Here is a 17,253-nt window from a genome sequence, read left to right on the forward strand (position 1 = left end):
AGTCTCGTGTAGGGACCTGGCTGCAGGGGCAGGACCCCGGGGACACAGAGGCCGCCAGGCTCTGCCGACCAGGCGGGTTCAGGGCTGGGGCTCCTCCCACGGTGTCCCCCCGGGGAAGGTCTGTGTCCGGCAGTGGAAGCGGGGAACCCAGCACCCCTGTGGGCGTGGGGAGCGCCGAGGCCGTGCCGCTCCCGCAGCGTCTCCGGACGCCCAACTGCTCTGCACAGGGACGTCCCCCACCCGTGCTCCCGACGTGTCTCCCAGGCGAACACCCGCTCCGAGGCCGCGGTGCTGCCCTCCAGCTGCCTCTCCTCCTTGGAGACAGGCGCCCTCCTAACTTCGCCTTTGAGCCGGTTATAAGATCTGGTTCCCTCGCAACAAGCAAGGTGCAGCCTCTTGTGTATATCTGGGCGGGAATCACGGTTTTACAAAGTTCTGAAAATTATCCCTGCGTTGTGGGGGGCCGGGTACTCCACAGTGGGGTTCACGCAGGGTCCCGGGGTTCCAACCCGCACATTCAGGCTCTGCCCGGCTCACACTCGCCATGCGGCCGACACAAGCAGGACCAGAATGTTCCAGAAAGGAAGAAAACAGAAGCGTTACGACAGCGGCCGTATCCCGCTGCCGTGCCAAAGACGCGGGGAAAGAAGCAAGGACGCACGCCGTCACCTTCCTGACGCTGCTGGTGGCCCCCTCACCGCTGCCCCAGACCACCACCGCCCCGGACCACAGGGCGGGGGGGGGCGACTGCAGGGAAGGCCTGGCGTCACCCCGCCGGCGTCGGAGGCCGCGCCGTGACCAGCCCCCCAGGGCCAGCGTGCTGCTCCCCTTTCTTTGCACGGGACAGGGAGGGCAGGGCCGTCCGTCTGCTCCTGGGAAGCGCATCACTGTCTCCCCAGACTCCCGCAGGCACCGTTAACGTGGCTTTTGAGGGCTGCGGGCACAAGCAGGTTTTAGGCCACGTGAAATATTTCCCACTAACGCTGCTAGTTAGTTCTGCCCCCAAATCTGCAGGGTCACGGGCGTGCTCACCCCTACGCGGGATCCACGTCCCCACACCTGCCGGAGCCGCCGCCTCCCTCTCCCGGCACAGACGTGGATTCTACCAGATTCACTCTGGTCTGGGGAAACTGCATAATGTGCTCAAGGTTCCATTTTTTTTTTTAAATTTATTTTCGACATAACAGTATCATTGTTTTTTCACCACACCCAGAGCTCCATGCAATCCGTGCCCTCTATAATACCCAACATTTTCAACAAGATGCATTTCCTAAAGGACAAACCTGAGCCCAAGGTGCTTCCAAAGGAGCACACCTGACCGCCGAGACTCCACAGCACAGGGCATCTGCGTGAGACGGGCACCGTCTGCTCACACGCGGACGCAGGCCACGCCCCAGCCCAGGACACACGGGGTCACTGACCATGGGGGCTGCCCTGCCCAGAAGGGAGAGGAGCTCCCCGTGCATCTGTGCAGACCCCCTAGCCACCTGGGGATGGCAGGAGGCCTGTGAGTTCAGAATTCATCAGCATGTGACCAGCTGGACCCGAGGCGGCGCTCAGACCCTCCCCAGCATGGCTGGCTCTCCATCAGGCAGCCTAGTGCCACGGTCAGAGGGCCCACGGGACATGGGGACCATCGGGAACATGCAGAAGATCAGATCGACTGTAGCCTGTTGATCATCTAATGGGCGTTTCAAATTTCCAGTAAAACAAGCCAAACCGGTTAGCAGAACACACAGCGGGGCCAGAACAGAAGCCTGCAGCCTGAGTGTGGTCCCTTTGGGACCTGCCGACAAGCACTGCTCACGTTACTGGGGGCCAGGGGCGCGGCAGGTCCCGGTTCCCACGTCCGAGCAAAGCTTTCACAGGCTCCGTTCCGTCTGATGGGTAAGACGCTAACACGGAGCTTAGGTGTTTCTAGAAATAGGCTCTGTTCTGGCTCATTCTCAGGGAGCGCCTGGGTGCCCCCACGGAGACGGTTTATGGCTGGCGCCGGCCCTCCAGCCCCCAGCCCGTGGCTCCCTCTGTTCCCGGCAGACCCGAGCCCGGCACCTCAGCCAGAATCCATCGGAACACCCGGTTTGCCGTCCCCGGTGAATGTGGGGCACCTCCCTGCTAGGAACACGTCTCTAAACGTGAATCATCTGGATCCCAAGAGCTCCAGGAGCTCCACATAGTCTGAAAACACGGCCGCCTGGACACTGGCAAGCGGCAGCCAACCTAAGCCGAAATGTACTGGGTCCAGAATCCAGATAAAACCTCTAAGCACAGATGGCGTTTGGCCTGCCCCGCCTCGCTGGCCTCCGATGGCTTGCGGTGGTGAGGACATGGGCAGGGCGAGGGCAAGAGCCCACGGGGGCTGTGTAAGTGTCAAACCCCCGGTTCTCCTCAGAGCGCGGGAAGAACCGCCACCCAGGAGGCCAGCGTGGGAACTACGTGATTTCTGGACTTAGGCCACTGTGGGCTCTCTCCTTGCAGAGCTGGATTACCAGAGAACGCAGCAAGCCTACCGGATTCACAAACGAGAACACGCCGGCATCCACGGACGCTCTTAACCCTAAGTCACTCGCCTCCCGCGGGGCGGACGCGTTTCCTTGCCGAGGCACGTGCAGCACTGGGTGCGGGAGTCCGGGCCTGGCCAGCATCCACGGTCTGTGCACGGGCCGCCGGGATCTGCGGGAGTCTCGGGAACCCAAAGTAGAGATTTCGTTTTGGGGAGAAAACTGTAGCGGAGCAACCCAAGCCCAGAGATCGGGAAGGTCAAGAAACCTGCTCAGTCCGTGGTGTACGCAGCGGTGGCCGGCACCGGTTTCCTCTCACAGCACGAGGCTCCTGACCCCAAGACGCGGCCACTCCCTGAGAGAGGCCCCGAATCCGAGGCAGGCGCGGGTCTGAAACCTCAGCATGAGCCCAAGAGCCCACAAGGCCCGCGACGACCCTTGCCTGACATCGTGTCACCGTCGACAGAACTGGGTGAAACGAACGTTTTCTGAAATTCACTTCGCGCGTGTCTACGGTTTCCAAGTGCCACATGCGGCACATCTGTGGGCTGCTCAGCACCCCTCCCCGCAGTGGACACCTGTGCCGCTGCCCCGTCCCCCGGGGCGGAGGCTGCTGGGGGCGCCCACAAGGCCCCCGCCGGAAGGGGGCAGCTCACCCGCCACACGCGGTCCTCCACAAGCCCACGGAGGGGCTCGAGGTCAGGCCCGGCTGGACCACGGCTCAGGGCCCTGGTGGCTGACCACCCGCGGCCCAGCAGCAATGGCCCTTCCCCGCGCAGTAGGAGCTGGTGACTCATCGCGACCAGCCTTGTCCTCTGCAGGGCAACACAACTGCCCCCAGGCAACGGCGGCACTTCCTCCTTCCTGCTGCGGGCTGTCTCCTCATCCACGTGTCACACATGCCAGTGGGCAGTGGCTAGAGGCCAGCCACGGGCCAAGCTGGGTGAGCCGGGCCAAGCTGGGTGATCCAGGCCAACAGGAGGGGCCAGAGAGCAGCCCCCAGGGCTCTATCCCCGTCAGGCCGAGCCAGCCTGCAGCAGGGGGTCTGTGAGAGAAGCTTCCAGAAGCGGAGCCACAGGCGGGAAGGAGGGACAGTGAGTCGTGTCCGGGCCCCTGTGTGAGGCAAGCACTATCGCCGGCCGGCCCCGGGCACCAGGTGACCGCGGGGTCAGGAGCCGCTCCTCCCCGGGTTCAGGCTGCGGCAGCCTGACTGTCTGATGACCCAGGAGCACAGCCGTCCAGCCCGCCCCAGGGCCCCAGCGGCAGGACAGACGTGAGGGCTCCATGCACCATCACAGTAAGACTCTCGGCCGAGGGGGGACAAGGTGCTGCACGCCGCAGGGGAGAGGGCCGCGGAGGGACAGGGCGGAGCTGGCTGTCGAAGGCTGGGGTGCGGAGGGAAGGGGGTGATTGGTCCCCGCACCAAGCAGGGGTGCATGCTCAGGCCGCTGTGCCTCCTCTGGTCTCTGCGACACCATCACTGTGGCCAGACCACAGCACAGAGCCAACGGGCAGCGGCCCATACCGCCCGTCCGTCTCCGGTCACAGCCCCGGCTGCACGAGGCCAGGTCCCGCGGACCCCGGCAGGGACCCCTGTGCTCCCACACGGCGGCCGCTTCGGAGTCCAACACGGAACCGTGTAGAGCCCCGAGGCCCTATGGCGCCGCGGGGATGGTCGACCCCCCGAACGGTGTCTAAGGCCCTGAGGAAGCAGGAAGCTGCGACACGGGCTGCGCTTCCAGGGGCAGAAGGGGCTGAAGACGCCCTAAGGGCAATGTTCCTGGGAAAAGGCATCAGCCACACCCGCCAGCCTTGCCGACAAGCCCGCGCACCCTTCCCAGCCCAGCCACCAGGCGGACTCAGGCATCGGGGGGAGCACGGGCGGACCCCGATCACAGAGACCGCAATCACCGGCCAGGAACTGAGGCTTCCAGGGCCGTCTTCAGGGGACGCGTTCGGTGCCCGTCCCTGCAGCGCGTGATCAGCCAACGGCCAAGCCGACGGCTGCTCCAGGTGACCCGTCTGGGGTCTGCAGGGGGCGGGAGAGTCAGGCCCCGGCTCCCTTCTGCCCTCCCGGCGGGGGAACCCAGCAACGCATGGCGACCCCGGGCTCCAGCACAGCCGCCCTCGGACAGGCTCTCCCTGGGGTCTGACACCCGCGCAGCATCACCGTCATGGTAATGGGCCAAGACAGTAACCGGTCCTGGTGAAGCACCCAAGAAGGTAAAGTAAAATCTCCCTACGGCTCAGGTAACGGCTGCTGTTCTCAAATATTCCCAGATTTGTGTTAACAGGCACAGCACCTCACGAAGAATCAGAAATGACCGTCACAAAGGACAGGGTTTTATACTCCAGTTCTGCAGAAACAGGAGCCGACGGGAGTGGTCTGCGCCAACACCCTGCGCGGCCCAGAAGCGGGCTGTGAGCTGGGAAGCCAGGCTCGCGCCCAGGTCTGCAGACGTGGCTCCCAGGTCTGCAACGATTTTCTTGGCGGGATTTCTCCATCTGCACTTGCACATGGCTCCTGCCGGGGACGAGGGCCCCGTGCCCCGGTCACTCTCCCGTGACGACCACGCCCTCCACTCTGGTCAGGTGCAGCGGGAACCCTCACATGGACGTACACATGGCATCCCGCCAGCTCAGCCTCCGGGACACAGCTCTGGGTGAGAAGTCACGTTCCGTCCTGGGTGAACGCACACCCCAGCTTCCTCCTAGCACGCAAATCTTGGGACACCGGGAGCATTTGTAAACCCTTTTTGTTTCTGATGTTTTGAATTTTATGATCCTAAGTCAAATCATGCCACAGACTCTGCTCTCTGAGCAGAAGCGGGTATGAAGGTCACAGGGACAACAGCTGGGGGCGGGGGGGAGGAGAGAGTGAAACCAGCCACTCAGGGACCGTCTGGGACGGTCTGCGGCCTTCACACCCCTTGACACCCCATCTCCAGGCTTTATAACAACAGGGAGTTTTTAATCACACCTGCTCCAAACCACCGCCAAGGCCCGGCCCCTCGGGCAGTGCCGCCGAGTCCAGGGCACAGCACTCTGGGACAGTCAGAGTGGGTCACTCCCCGAACACCATGCCAGTCCCTGACGGCCTTCAGGTCACTGCCCCTGACCTTGGAGCCCGGCCTCCAGCTTGACAGCAGCACAAGCAAAGCCCCACTGCTTCAGCCAGGATTTGCAAAGCCAGAAGCAGCCACAGGAAAAGCAAGGCATCTGCCACACATGTCATGTCTGTGCTTCCTTTTTTAACTTTTTTAAGAATTTATTTATGTATCAGAGAGAGAGAGCGCGCGCAGGAGGCAGAGGGGAAGCAGACCCCCCGCCGAGCAGGGAGCCTGATGGGGGACTCGCTCCCAGGACCCCGAGATCATAACCTGAGCTGAAGGCCGTCACCTCCCCAACAGAGCCCCCCAGGCGCTCCAGGGTAGCAGTTTAACAGCAAACAGGGAGCAAGTTACCAGTCCGTTTGAAAACACTCCTTATACCTCGACCTTTTTAAAGGAAACACTCGGCACCAGGTGCAGCCATCGTATTGAGCGACCCATGGTTCCCAGGGGCTGGCGGCCCCATACCCCAATCTGCCAGATGAAGGAAGAGAAACACCAGCAAGACAAAGCGACTTTACCAGATGGGGCAGGTCCAGGGTAAAACCCGGGGGGTCTGGTACCCACGCGGACCCCAGTCCCGCTGAACAAAGCGAAGGGCCTGGTGAGCCAGCAGGGCTCTGCCAGCAGGGACCAGGAGCAGAGGTCAAAGTCCAGAGATGATGGCCACGGACGCGACAATACACAGGGCAGAACGAAGCCCTTGGAGAAGCTGGTTTTCAAGGTCTTGATAAGATCCCACTCTAGAGGCCCAGGGGTCACATTCAACATTGCTTCTGTCTTCTCTCCGGGTCGGAAACTCAGATGTGGGGAGGGCCAGGCAGGCGATGAGCCCGCGACCCCAGCCTGGGCAGCACGCTGTCCTCAGCGGACTGGGCTTCCCACGGGGACACCGGGCCTGCGACTCCCAGGGCAGCCACGCGCCCGGAGAGCAAACACACACGGTCTGTTCTGACCAACACGCGCGACTTGAGGGAGACGATGCCCTTTCAGATGTGATGCTGCTCTGGCAAAGTAGCAGCTAAAGGAACCTGCTTCGTAAGAAGAAGAAATAAAACAAAATAAGATAAAAGCTTCCCAGACAGGACACAAAGCCCTTCCAGATGCTCCCAGAGCCTCCGTAACACAGTGACCAAGGGAGAAAGAGTCCGGACTCTGACTCGGGGCCCCGTGGAGGCCTGTTGGCTGAGCTGACCGCGCAGATGGGACATGTTACTGGCGTTTACACTGAGCCTGGGCGTTTCGAGTCAGGCCGTGTCCACACACCCACGGGAGGGGGGCACCCGGGGCAGGGGACACCTGCAGAGCGAGTCTGCCGGCCTGGACTCTGTGGTATGGGGGCTGCTGGCCCTGTGCCCCCCACCCTCTGCCCCCACGGTGCCAACAACAGCCCCCCAGGGGAGACGGCCAGAAAGGCCTCCAGATGGTCCAAGCTCCTGGGGGAGGTCACAACAGAATCACTCCAGCTGAGAAACCGCCACACGGAGCCGGACCCGACGTTAACCCCAGCACCACCGCGGAGAGGACACAGCAGGGTCGGGTTCCCAGGGGAGGGCAGGGCGGCTGCCCCGGATGCTGTCCACTGGGACGAGACGTGGGTGCACCCACTCCCACCAGGACGGGTCCTTCTGGAGAAACCTGCCCACCTTGGGTCCTGGGGCTGCGTCCCAGAGACCACGCTGCAACCCCTCTTGCTGTAGAGAACTCCGTACTTTCCAGGTGATTCCGCCGGTCAGCGATGACCGGTCTCAGAGCGGGTGTGACTCACATACATTAAATCCTAACGTTCGCCGTTTTAGGACCTTTCTGTTGTCAGTTCCCTGCAGGTCGTTGCTCAGTCATCAGAAACGGCCGCCCCACGGTGGGGCACCCGCCCGGCAGGACGGCTGTCCCCAGAGTGGACGCCAGAGAGCCAGTGTCACTGTACTCGGGGAGAGTGAAAGGGTATAGCCGCTTCAGAGGACAGTTGGGTCGCTGTGTAAACCGTGAAACACAAAACATAACCCTCAAAGTGACCCCGTGAGCCAGCAGTCCCACAGCCGGAGGACCATGACGGCAACAGCGGTCGGCCAGGGAAGGGGGGCCCAGTCTCCCCTGCGCACCTCCTTGCTCCGCGGAAGCTGCTGCTGGGGGAGGAGGCCCGTGTGGCCGGAGCCACAAGGACCCCAGGCTGCCATGGCTGTGACAGGGAGCCGCGAGGGGCAGTGCCGGCAGGGCCCGGGGGACCACCTGCCCTTGGGCTGCAGACCCAATGCTGAATCACCGGAGCTTTCAGGCTGGGGTTCCTTGTGACTCAGCCAAGGTAACAGTGGGTGACGGGTCACCGAGGAAGGTCACCGGCGGGCACGCAGGTGAGGGCATCAGCTGCGTCATGATCCTCAGAGGAACAGAGCGGGCTGTCGGCACCACTGGGTGGAGCGTGCCCTATGAGCTGCCCTGCACACCAGGCCGTGCCCGTGGGTCAGGGCCATGTGCTAAGGACCCCCAGATTCAGCAGGATCCTGACACAGTGGCCCCAAAACACCGTGTGCAGCACTAGCAACTCCAGGGAAAGACAGGTCAGAGCCGCCCAGCCACGCGGGGAGGCCAATTTCCCGACCCTCCCAATGGGAGTGTGACGGCCACATCCTCCACTGGCCACCAAAGCCCCCATGTGCGCATGGTCATGACGGAACACAGGCCACAGCATGGGACCTGCCGCGAGCCCCGTCTGCGGTGTCCTCAGCAGAGCTGGGGCCGGAGCACTGCCCTGGGGCCCATGTGGGGCCACGTCCACCACCAAAGGACCCACTTGTCTAGCTCCGTCGTGCTTCAGTCAGACGCCCGTTGGTTCAGAAAGCCAAAGTCTTGGGCCCTGCCTACAATTTGATGTTTTATACAAGAAGCTGTCCTCAGCTTGTGTTTCGGTTGTGGACTTCTGTAACGAGCGAGATGGAGCATCGTCAGGACCTCAGTGCTGTTCTGACTACAGGGTCCGCAGAGCGTCCGCACTGCTCCGACAGGGCTGCGCAACCGGCGGTCGTTTCGGGACATGGTGACAGACCTCGGGGAGCCTCTGGGACCACACACAGGCAAGAGGTGCGGCCCGGACTCCCTTAACCCCTTGCAGGTAAAATAAAAAGCCACGCAGCACGGGCACCAGGCTTCGGCAGGACGCCGGCACGCCGGCAGCACGGGCACCAGGCTTCGGCAGGACGCCGGCACGCCGGCAGCCCGTGGCAGGTGCCCAGTGGCGTCCGACACCTCAGTGCCATGGCGGGGTTAGGGTTAGGGTTTGGGCTAGGAAACAGCGGGTCTCTTCACCGACTGGGCCCGGGACGCAGGCGGGAGCTGGGGGAGCCACGGAGCCTTCCAGGGGCCGGGGACCCGGGCAGCAGCTTCTTCCCAGGGACTCGCGGTCCTGATGCAGCCAGGACGGGGCCCCGTGGGGGGCAGTGACGCTGTGAGTACCGAGCACGTGTGTTACAAGCGCACCCATGTGGCCGCGAGCTCTCGGGCACGCGTGATGTGATGTGATGTGATGTGAACACCACGACGCCGGACGCCGTCTTCGCCTGGTTCGCCTTTGGACACTCTTCACACCCGCGGCCGAGAACTTCTCCGAACCAGCACGTCTGCTACGTAACCCTCAGATGAGAAGGGGACAGAGACCCACCTGCGTTTGGGGTTCGTGACACACGTTAAATTCACCCCACCCCTGCCATGCGCTTCCCCTTCCTTGCTGCAGACGATCCTACGTCCTTTTTAAAAGCTTCCGAAGTTGCCGTAAGACGTTCTCTAATGCACTCTCGGAGAAAATCGTTTCCCTGAAACCCCGCCAGAAACACTCTTTTGCTTTGCAGCCTTGGCACGAACAGCCCACATGCCGACGGGGGCGAGTCCTTGCCAGTCGGGGTGCGGAGCCCCGGGGGGCGGCCCCGGCGTCTCCTGGTGTCTGTGATCTACGGGCGGCCCGCATGATAGCATCTCCGTCACCATCACCCTCCGTGCCCGCTGTCCTGCCCGGCCCTCACCGGGGACCCAGGCTGCAAAGTCACCCTTGCTCCCTCACAGACCCAGTTATCCTCAAGTACACACGGGACCCCCGACTCCGCGCTGAGCATCTTCTGAAACATCTCACAGTCGCTGCACGGCGGTGACCCTGCTCCCCACTGTCTCCCACCCCCTCCCCACCGTTCTGGGCACCCAGTGACCCACGCCAAGTCACCATGACCTAACCCCGCAGCCCGCAGTCCCACTCAGGACACAGATGCAGCCACAGAGCATAACGAACCCAGCAGAAACTCAGGCAAAAGGCTTGAGAAGACATTTCCACAAAGACGACGCACACATGACAGACATGCCCACGAAGAGATGCCCAACGTCACTGACCCCTCGGGAAACGCGAGACAAGACCATAGCGACACAGCGCCTCGCGCCCAGGAGGACGGCAGGAGCGGAAACCAAAAACTAGCCAGTGCCAGTGAGGACGCGCAGAAGCCGCGTGCAGCAGGCAGCCGATGGGGCCGCCATGGAAACGGGACGGACTTGCCATCCGACGCGGCAGGCCCACTCCAGGCACTCACCGGACAGACCGAAAGCAGGATCTCAAGGAAGGAGCTGTGCCCTGTGCTTAGCAGCATTCTAAGCAAGAGAAGACCTGGAAGCCCAAGCGTACGTCGGCGGGTGCCTGGACAAGGAAAACGGGGCCGAGCAGAGGGGAGCTCTTCTGCAGGGCCAGGGCCCCCCCCTTCACCCGGGGCCTGGGGCCATCTCAAGAACCGTGTGTGGCCGCAGCTCGCCCCAGCCTGTGGCACGGAGAAGCTCGCCGTCTTGGCTGAGGAGAGAGCAGTGAACCTACGGGCACAAGGCAGCGGCTCCGCAATCACCGGGGCGTCCACGGTCCCAAGGGACCGGCAGACATGGCTGCAGCCACGGAGTGTGTGGTTCCAGAGGAAAGACAGTGATGCCACCCGTTGGCTGCGGCCATGTCCCAGGACCTCATCCCGGGCCCAAAGGTCATGCACCAGCCTGCCGGTCGACAGCCGGCCTGTGGCTCCAAGACACAGACGTCTGGCCTCTGCCGAGCCTGGCGGTCAGCCTCATCGACCCCAGCACTGCCTCCCCAGCCAAGCACATCATCGGCACAGCCCGCGTACACAGTGACCCACCATGTGAGGGGCAGCCGGCGGCAGGGAGGAAGCAGTATGGTGCCCGTGACCGCAGGCCTCACCGTCGCCACTGAGCCTGGCACGTCGCCACCCGGCAAACGAGCACAGTGATGGTTTCAAGTCACGTTCCCTGCGCTCAGTATGAAATACTGCAAATTAGGGTGACTTTTTCAGACACGATTTTGCTCGTTTTAAGGAGTTTTCATCGAGACTGTAGATCGGGCCAAACCTGATTCCATGCAGTGAAGTTCACTTAAGGGGATTTACCAGAACGGACGTGTCCGCAGCAGGAACATGGAGCTGTATACACTCATGTGGGAAACACGAAGCCTTTGTGGTTCCTGCGGTCGCAGTGTGTGAGGTTTGAGCTTAAGGTGGTTCCCGACGCTTTCCGTCCCGGACCGGTCGCACGCCTCCCGATGGCACACGGCGCCTTGCCCAGCAGGATGAAGGAGCGACGTCGCTGGGAAAGCGTGTGGATAAACACACCGCGTTCAGAGGGGAGTGCGTGACCTTCCCAGGGTGCGGGCGGTCGGTCTGCAAACCGGTCATCACCTCTATGTGGGAGAACATGCGAGTGGGGCTCCCAAACGGGGGCAGAGATGTCCTGTATGTCGGGGACAGACTGAGCGAAAATCCCCCGGCACCAGCACTGGGAGGAAAGCGCAGAGTCAGCCCGGAGACGACAGTCCTCCAATGGCACCTTCCCGGTCACCCCAAACCCGGTGAGGGGCAGGGTGGCGTCCTGCTCCTCCACCGACCTCCTGGTCAGCTACAAACGACGCCACAGACACGCTTCACCCCTGCGGACGTGGGGTTCATAGCAGACGGTGACGCAGACGACCGCGGTGCACGGCTGCCCAGGGTGATCCTGAACGTGGAACACAGGCTCCGCCCATCACTGCCCCGTGGGACCACGGCCAACAGACGCCGCGCAGGCGCCCCCCAGCTCCCGCGGGGCCCTGGCCGCAGTCCTCGGCAAACCCCACATGGTACCAAACCCTCCGGGCCCTGAAGCTGTACCGGGGGACAGACGCTGGGACCACAGTGGACAAAGCACCACTTATTTTCCCCATACACCAAACGAGTCAGGCCAAGCTTGTCTTCCCAGAGTCCTCGGCCGAAGGAGGCCGCCGCAAGCAGGCTTTCCTGGGCCCGTGGGCGCCGCGAGCTACGAAGCAGGGCACCGCACGACCTCCCGCCCCGCGGAGAAAACCTGCCATCACTCCCCGGAGGCAGACGCCCCACAGCACGCGTGCGCCTTGCCCCATGAGCAAGCGGCAGGAGGCGGAGGTCCCCGCGCGGTCCTGCTCCCCGAATCCCCCGCGAGGCCCGCTTCTCGGATGCCCGGCGCTGCCGCTCGCAATCGGTCTCACCCGACAAGCAGCCTTTCCTGAACTTCCGGTGGGCTCTCGAGGAGGCCCCTCTCCGGCCCGACCCCGGATGCGCCACGCAGAGTCTGAAAAACACAGTCCTGGAGCCCCGAGGCCACAACATCCGCAAGGGTCAAAATCCAGAAAGTTCTTTGCAGCTTCCTTCCTTCCGGACACGCAGCCACACGGCCACAGTCAGGATGGCCGTGGCCACACGTGGACTAAGCTGCTGGAATGACCAGAGCGAGTCTGCTGGCACGTAAGAGGGGGCTGTCGTGATGCTGTCAGGACGGGCCCGGACGATCGGCTTCAGGTAAATTATCGTGACCAGCATTGTGGTGACACGTTCGAGCACATTCTTAGTTTTTCCTGTTCTCAGCTTTGTTTGTCTGGCGTCTGGCATTAGTGAAGTCGTCCCCCGAACGCACCAGCTAGAAGCCCGACTCCGCCCTGCCCACAGCTGGCGTTGGGCTCACACACCCAGCTGGGGGGTCGGGTCCCCGGTGGCTGTGCCCATCGTGGGGGATCCAAGGTCAAGCCCACGTGTCGGCAGCTGACGGCAAACTCCACAGGGGCTGTGTCATGGCAGAACCAGCTCTTCGACCGCGACACCGTCCCCATCGGGAAAGAGCACCCTGGCGGCTGGCGGGGTGGGGCTGCGCACGGGGAACACACCTGCCGCCCCTCCTCCCGGGACAGCAGGGAGTGACCCTTCAGGGAAACAGTCCTCTGCAGCCTTTCCCCCACTCGGGACCCAGAACAGTCGCTGGGACAAGAGGCACAGGTCCCTGGTGACGTGTTGAAGGCAAGTCGGCCTCCGGCAGCCTCACATCTGCAGGACCCTGAGCACGCCGGGGGCGGACAGGGAAAACGCCCCAACAGAGCGCAGGGACGCCACGGCCTCTGCTGGAAGCCGCCAGGAAGAACGGGGCGCACCCGAGGACACGGGGACCCTGCGGTTGGGGGTTGGGGGTCTCCCGCCCAGTGGGATGCTCCTGGGGTACCCACCGTGTGGGAGCTGGTGGGCGAGGGTGTGACAGTCACCTGACTTGCTACGGCTGAGCGCGGAAGGCACAGCAGTTGGTTGGAGAGAACCGGCCTAAAATGCGCTCAGGTCCTGACCGCTGCACCGTTGTGAGCCGCCGGTACCCACCGAGAAGGCACGTGGACACCCACCTGCTTCCATCGGGGGAGGGGCTGGCCTCCTGCCCTCCCCCGGCCAGGCAGGCAGACGGACGACAGGGCTGGGCCCCCAGAGCCACACCTGCAGCAGCACCGGCACGAGGCTCCCTGTCCCTCTCCGCCCCCACCCCCACCCCCACCCCCACGCCCACGCCCACCCCCAGCCCCCAACTCTGAGAGCTGTGGAAACGCACTGACCAGAGACAAAACCCCATTCGACTCCGGGTCCTCCCCTCCTCACTCGGCTCTCCAACACCCCAAACTTCAGGAAACACAAACTTCCAAATGCATCAACGTCCACCTCTGACAAATGAGATTTCACCCTTGGTCGTGCTCTGTGCGCTGCGCTGGACGGGGCCGCGACAGGACACGGGGGAGTCCCGAGCTTCAGGGTGAGTGCCCGAGAACGCCGCTCTATCTCAGCAGCCGTGCACCAGGCCCCGGAGTGGTGGTGACTGGCAGCCACACCGCATGACCCATGGGGACCGGGAGACAGTGTGGACGCCGTGACCTGCCGGCGGAGGGACGAGCCCTGGGGAGGTGTGCCTGTCTGACGCGACACGCAGTCACCATGGGCGAGTCTCCTGGGAGGCGTGGCGAGGGTTCATCTTCAGAGACCCTGCAGAAAGGTCACGGAAAGCCACGGCCGCACGACGCGTGACACGTTTTCATCTCAACCTCAGACGTTTCCGCCGAGGCCCAGGGAGCGGAGGTACTTTTATCTGACCTTGTTCAAGCTCAAAACCTATGTGGTGTGACCACACTCCCGCTTTCCCGTGATACGAAAGAGAAAGTGCTCGTAAAATCCCCAGTGTCACCTTCGTGGCGACGGCCACCAGAGCAGCATCCCTGGCGCGGCTGGCGACCTTCGGGAGGCACTGAGTCTCACCACAACTTTGTGGGCTCTTAGTATTACTATGACGCTTTTCTTGACTGGTAAACTGAGGCCTGTGACAATTTTTAAGTGTATTTGAGCAAAAATCTGGCCCCCAGCCTCGACTGCCAGCCACGTGGCCAGAGACACAAGGACGGCCCCCTCCGTGGTTTCAGGCTGCTCGGAGTTAGACAAGGAATGCACAGCAGGCCTGGGTCGGGAGGCCGACCAGCCGCCACGCCCCTGACAGTGTCTTCACGCCCACGGGGAACCGCGGCGCTGACCGCATCACGTGGCGTAAAGGCAATTCCGCGTCGCGGCATCTCAATGCTTCTGCTCCAGGAGAAACGGAAGAGCACCGGCGGGACGGGGTCGAAAACACCGCAGCCGCTGGACGCCGGTGGAAATCTGCAGTCCTCGCGGCAGGCGGGCGGCTCTAGGGTCCGTCCCCGGGTTCATGCCAGCCCCACGGCTGCGGACTCGAGCCAGCGCGGGTCCACCCACCAACCCCAACCGTTGGGTCCTGCACCGTAGACCTGAGTGTGTAGACGGGACCACCACGCTGCCCACAGCAGAGGTGACATCTGTCCCGCTCCGAGAAGCCCTCCCTGGATTCTCCCACACGGTCAAGTGGTATTTAGCAAAAAGGTCTAAAGTTACGCGAAGTTAGTGTAAAGTTGAGCATAAGCCATGTGCCCCACAGGGAACTTCTGGGGGCACTTGTATCCGCTTAAGCTGTGCACCTGTTTCCCCGACACATGTCCGGGGAGACCAGCCCCGGGAAGCCGGCTCACCCACAGTGGGCGGGTGTCAGAGCCTCCCTCCAGCTCAGCCAACCTCCAGGGCACCTTCTCAGCGTGGACGCCGGCAAGCAGTGCCCGTGGCAGGCGGAGAAGCCCGTGGGCCTCCTTCCCAAGGTGATCGCGGAGAGAGTTGGCGTCTGGGGGGAGCACACGGTCTGACCCAGGGCAAAGCCGGCTCCATGCACCTGCCACGGACGCCAAAGCCTCTCCTGTCTTCCCCCCAAGGCAGGGCTCCAAGTCCCCGTCATGTCCCCTCTCCTGCACTGCAACCTCCCCTGGGATGCGGCCTGGTCTCCCTGGGGGCCGGCCTTCTCCCTTGTCCAGGAAACTTCCTAACCAAGCTCTGAAGGACGTGGGCCACGGCCGCCTTTCTGTGCCCCTGCTGTGTTCTCCTCCTGTCCACGAGACGGAGAGCCACAGGCGGGTGTTCAAGCTTCAGTGGACAGAGGACTCGCCCTTCCAGGCTGCCCACAGCTTCTGTCACAAACCCCACGCACGGGGCTGCAGAAAGTGGCGCCAGCGGCCTGGTTCCAGGAGCCGTGGAAACGGACGACCACGAGTGCCTCCGGGGCTCATGCAACGGCTGCAGGCAGCCGGGCTCGGCCGGGGACCCGGGAGCAGCATTCCCGGCAGCACCACGAGCCCAGCGTGGAGAACGCACTCTGGTCAGGGCAGACGCCTCACGCACACCTGCTGATTCACTCGGCACTTCGACCCGACCCCTGCCGCTATCTGTGACACCAGCCGGGTGACCCTATGGGGCCCCCATTCCACGCTCTCCCCAAGTCCCAGGTTTCCCTTCCACTCAGAGCACGAGTAACAGGTGCACGAGGCCCCGCTGACCTCCTGCCCACGGCCGCTGGTCACTCACAGCTCCAGCCCTCTGCCCTCCCCACTGCCCCGACCTTAGGGTCTTTGCCCGCACTTTCCCTCACCCGGATCACCTTCCCTCCCCTCCTCAGGCCTTGCGTGCCGCCAGCCAGGTGAGGTCCGGCCTCACCCCTCTGTTGAAAATGCCCCCCACCCCAAAGCCCATCATCCCCTCATTCCCGACCCACTGGGGGTTTCTCTGCGACACGGACACCTCCATGACTTACTCTGTATCTCCAGGAGCATCTCATCGGGAAGTAACATGCACACGAGAAGTGACTGTCCCGGGCGTGCCACTCAGCCTGGCCGCGGGCGCCCAGCCCGGGCTCGAGAAGCAGGACCTCCCTCCCGCCCGGAGCCGGCCGTCCCGCAACGCCCATCCCGGGATCAGCATCGCCGCCTCCAGGCCCGGCCTGAACTTCGCGTCCTGTGCAGCTTCTGTCTGGCTTCGTGGCCTTCATACCGTGTCTGAGTCACGCTGGTCACTCATTCTTCACGTCACGTGCACAAACATCCCACAGTACGATTTGGTATTTTTCCAGTGCAGACCGGCTATTCCCGGGCACTCACACGTGGCTCCACCGGCTGTGCCGAGTGTGCCTGGCAGGGCTCCGGCTGAGGGTGTGGCGGGCATGTCCCACAGGGGCTCGCGCGGCCACACAGCCTTGCCCACACGCGGCATCGCCGCCGAGCTGGATCCGTCACTGGTGTGTTCACCGGCAGGCCTCCCTCCGCTACGCGCACCACGAGGGTACGGACCTTCCACACGTGTTTTCAGACGCTCGTCAGACTATGCTGCCGGAGCCCCGTGTGCTCCAGCGGATCATGGACGTTGCCGTAACGGGCCAGACTCTCCCCGAATCTTCATTTAGTTCGCGCTGCCTCATGAATGCATTTTGTGCGCCTCCGACAGAATGTTTCCTGTCCGCAGCTCCGCACGGATTTCTTCTTTCTGGTTCCAGGAAGCTCCTTCAGATCCTTTAAAGGACGATGGGGACAGAGCGGGTGAAGAGCTGTTGCCTCGGACGGCGCGTGGCCCTCCTCGCTCAGAAGCAGGCAGCACCCCCACCACTGCCACCGCCGACTCGGAACCGAGGTGCGCCGAAAACGGGCTCCACCGGCAGCTTGGGGGGAGCCCGTTCTATCGCAGGGACGCTCTAAGATGCTGCCGCGGGGACAGCGGGCCACGGCGCGGGGCCCAGGGGAGGCTGGCCGTCAGCCAAGTGTGGCCCCGTTGAAGACGACACATGTTGAAGTCACAACAGGAAGCCACACAGAGGAAAGGTACTGAAGTATTTGGTCACATTCCTTACTAATGTTTACTATGTTAGGACGTTTACTTTTCACCCAGTAAGTCTGGGTTTGGACATTCCAACAGCGTGAGGCAGGA

General features: G+C 63.0%; 1 protein-coding gene across 11 annotated transcripts in view; it reads right to left on the reverse strand.

The window, feature by feature from the left end:
* Window positions 1-17,253, reverse strand: part of ATP11A (ATPase phospholipid transporting 11A) — a 105,002-nt gene that overhangs the window by 64,534 nt on the left and 23,215 nt on the right. For 3 of the 11 annotated variants that reach the window (XM_059144408.1, XM_059144412.1, XM_059144414.1), the window contains exon 1: window positions 16,091-16,380. The exons of 1 other annotated variant lie outside the window; for it this stretch is intronic. In XM_059144408.1, coding sequence (XP_059000391.1) covers window positions 16,091-16,324 — 234 coding nt within the window. In that variant the 5' untranslated portion in view covers window positions 16,325-16,380. Of the gene's footprint in view, window positions 1-16,090; window positions 16,394-17,253 lie in introns of those variants that run through there. 7 more of the 11 variants (XM_059144409.1, XM_059144416.1, XM_059144410.1 and 4 more) reach the window with 6 other exon arrangements.

This window comes from Mustela lutreola, chromosome 13, assembly GCF_030435805.1.
Source record: "Mustela lutreola isolate mMusLut2 chromosome 13, mMusLut2.pri, whole genome shotgun sequence".
Taxonomy (NCBI): Eukaryota; Metazoa; Chordata; class Mammalia; order Carnivora; family Mustelidae; genus Mustela; species Mustela lutreola.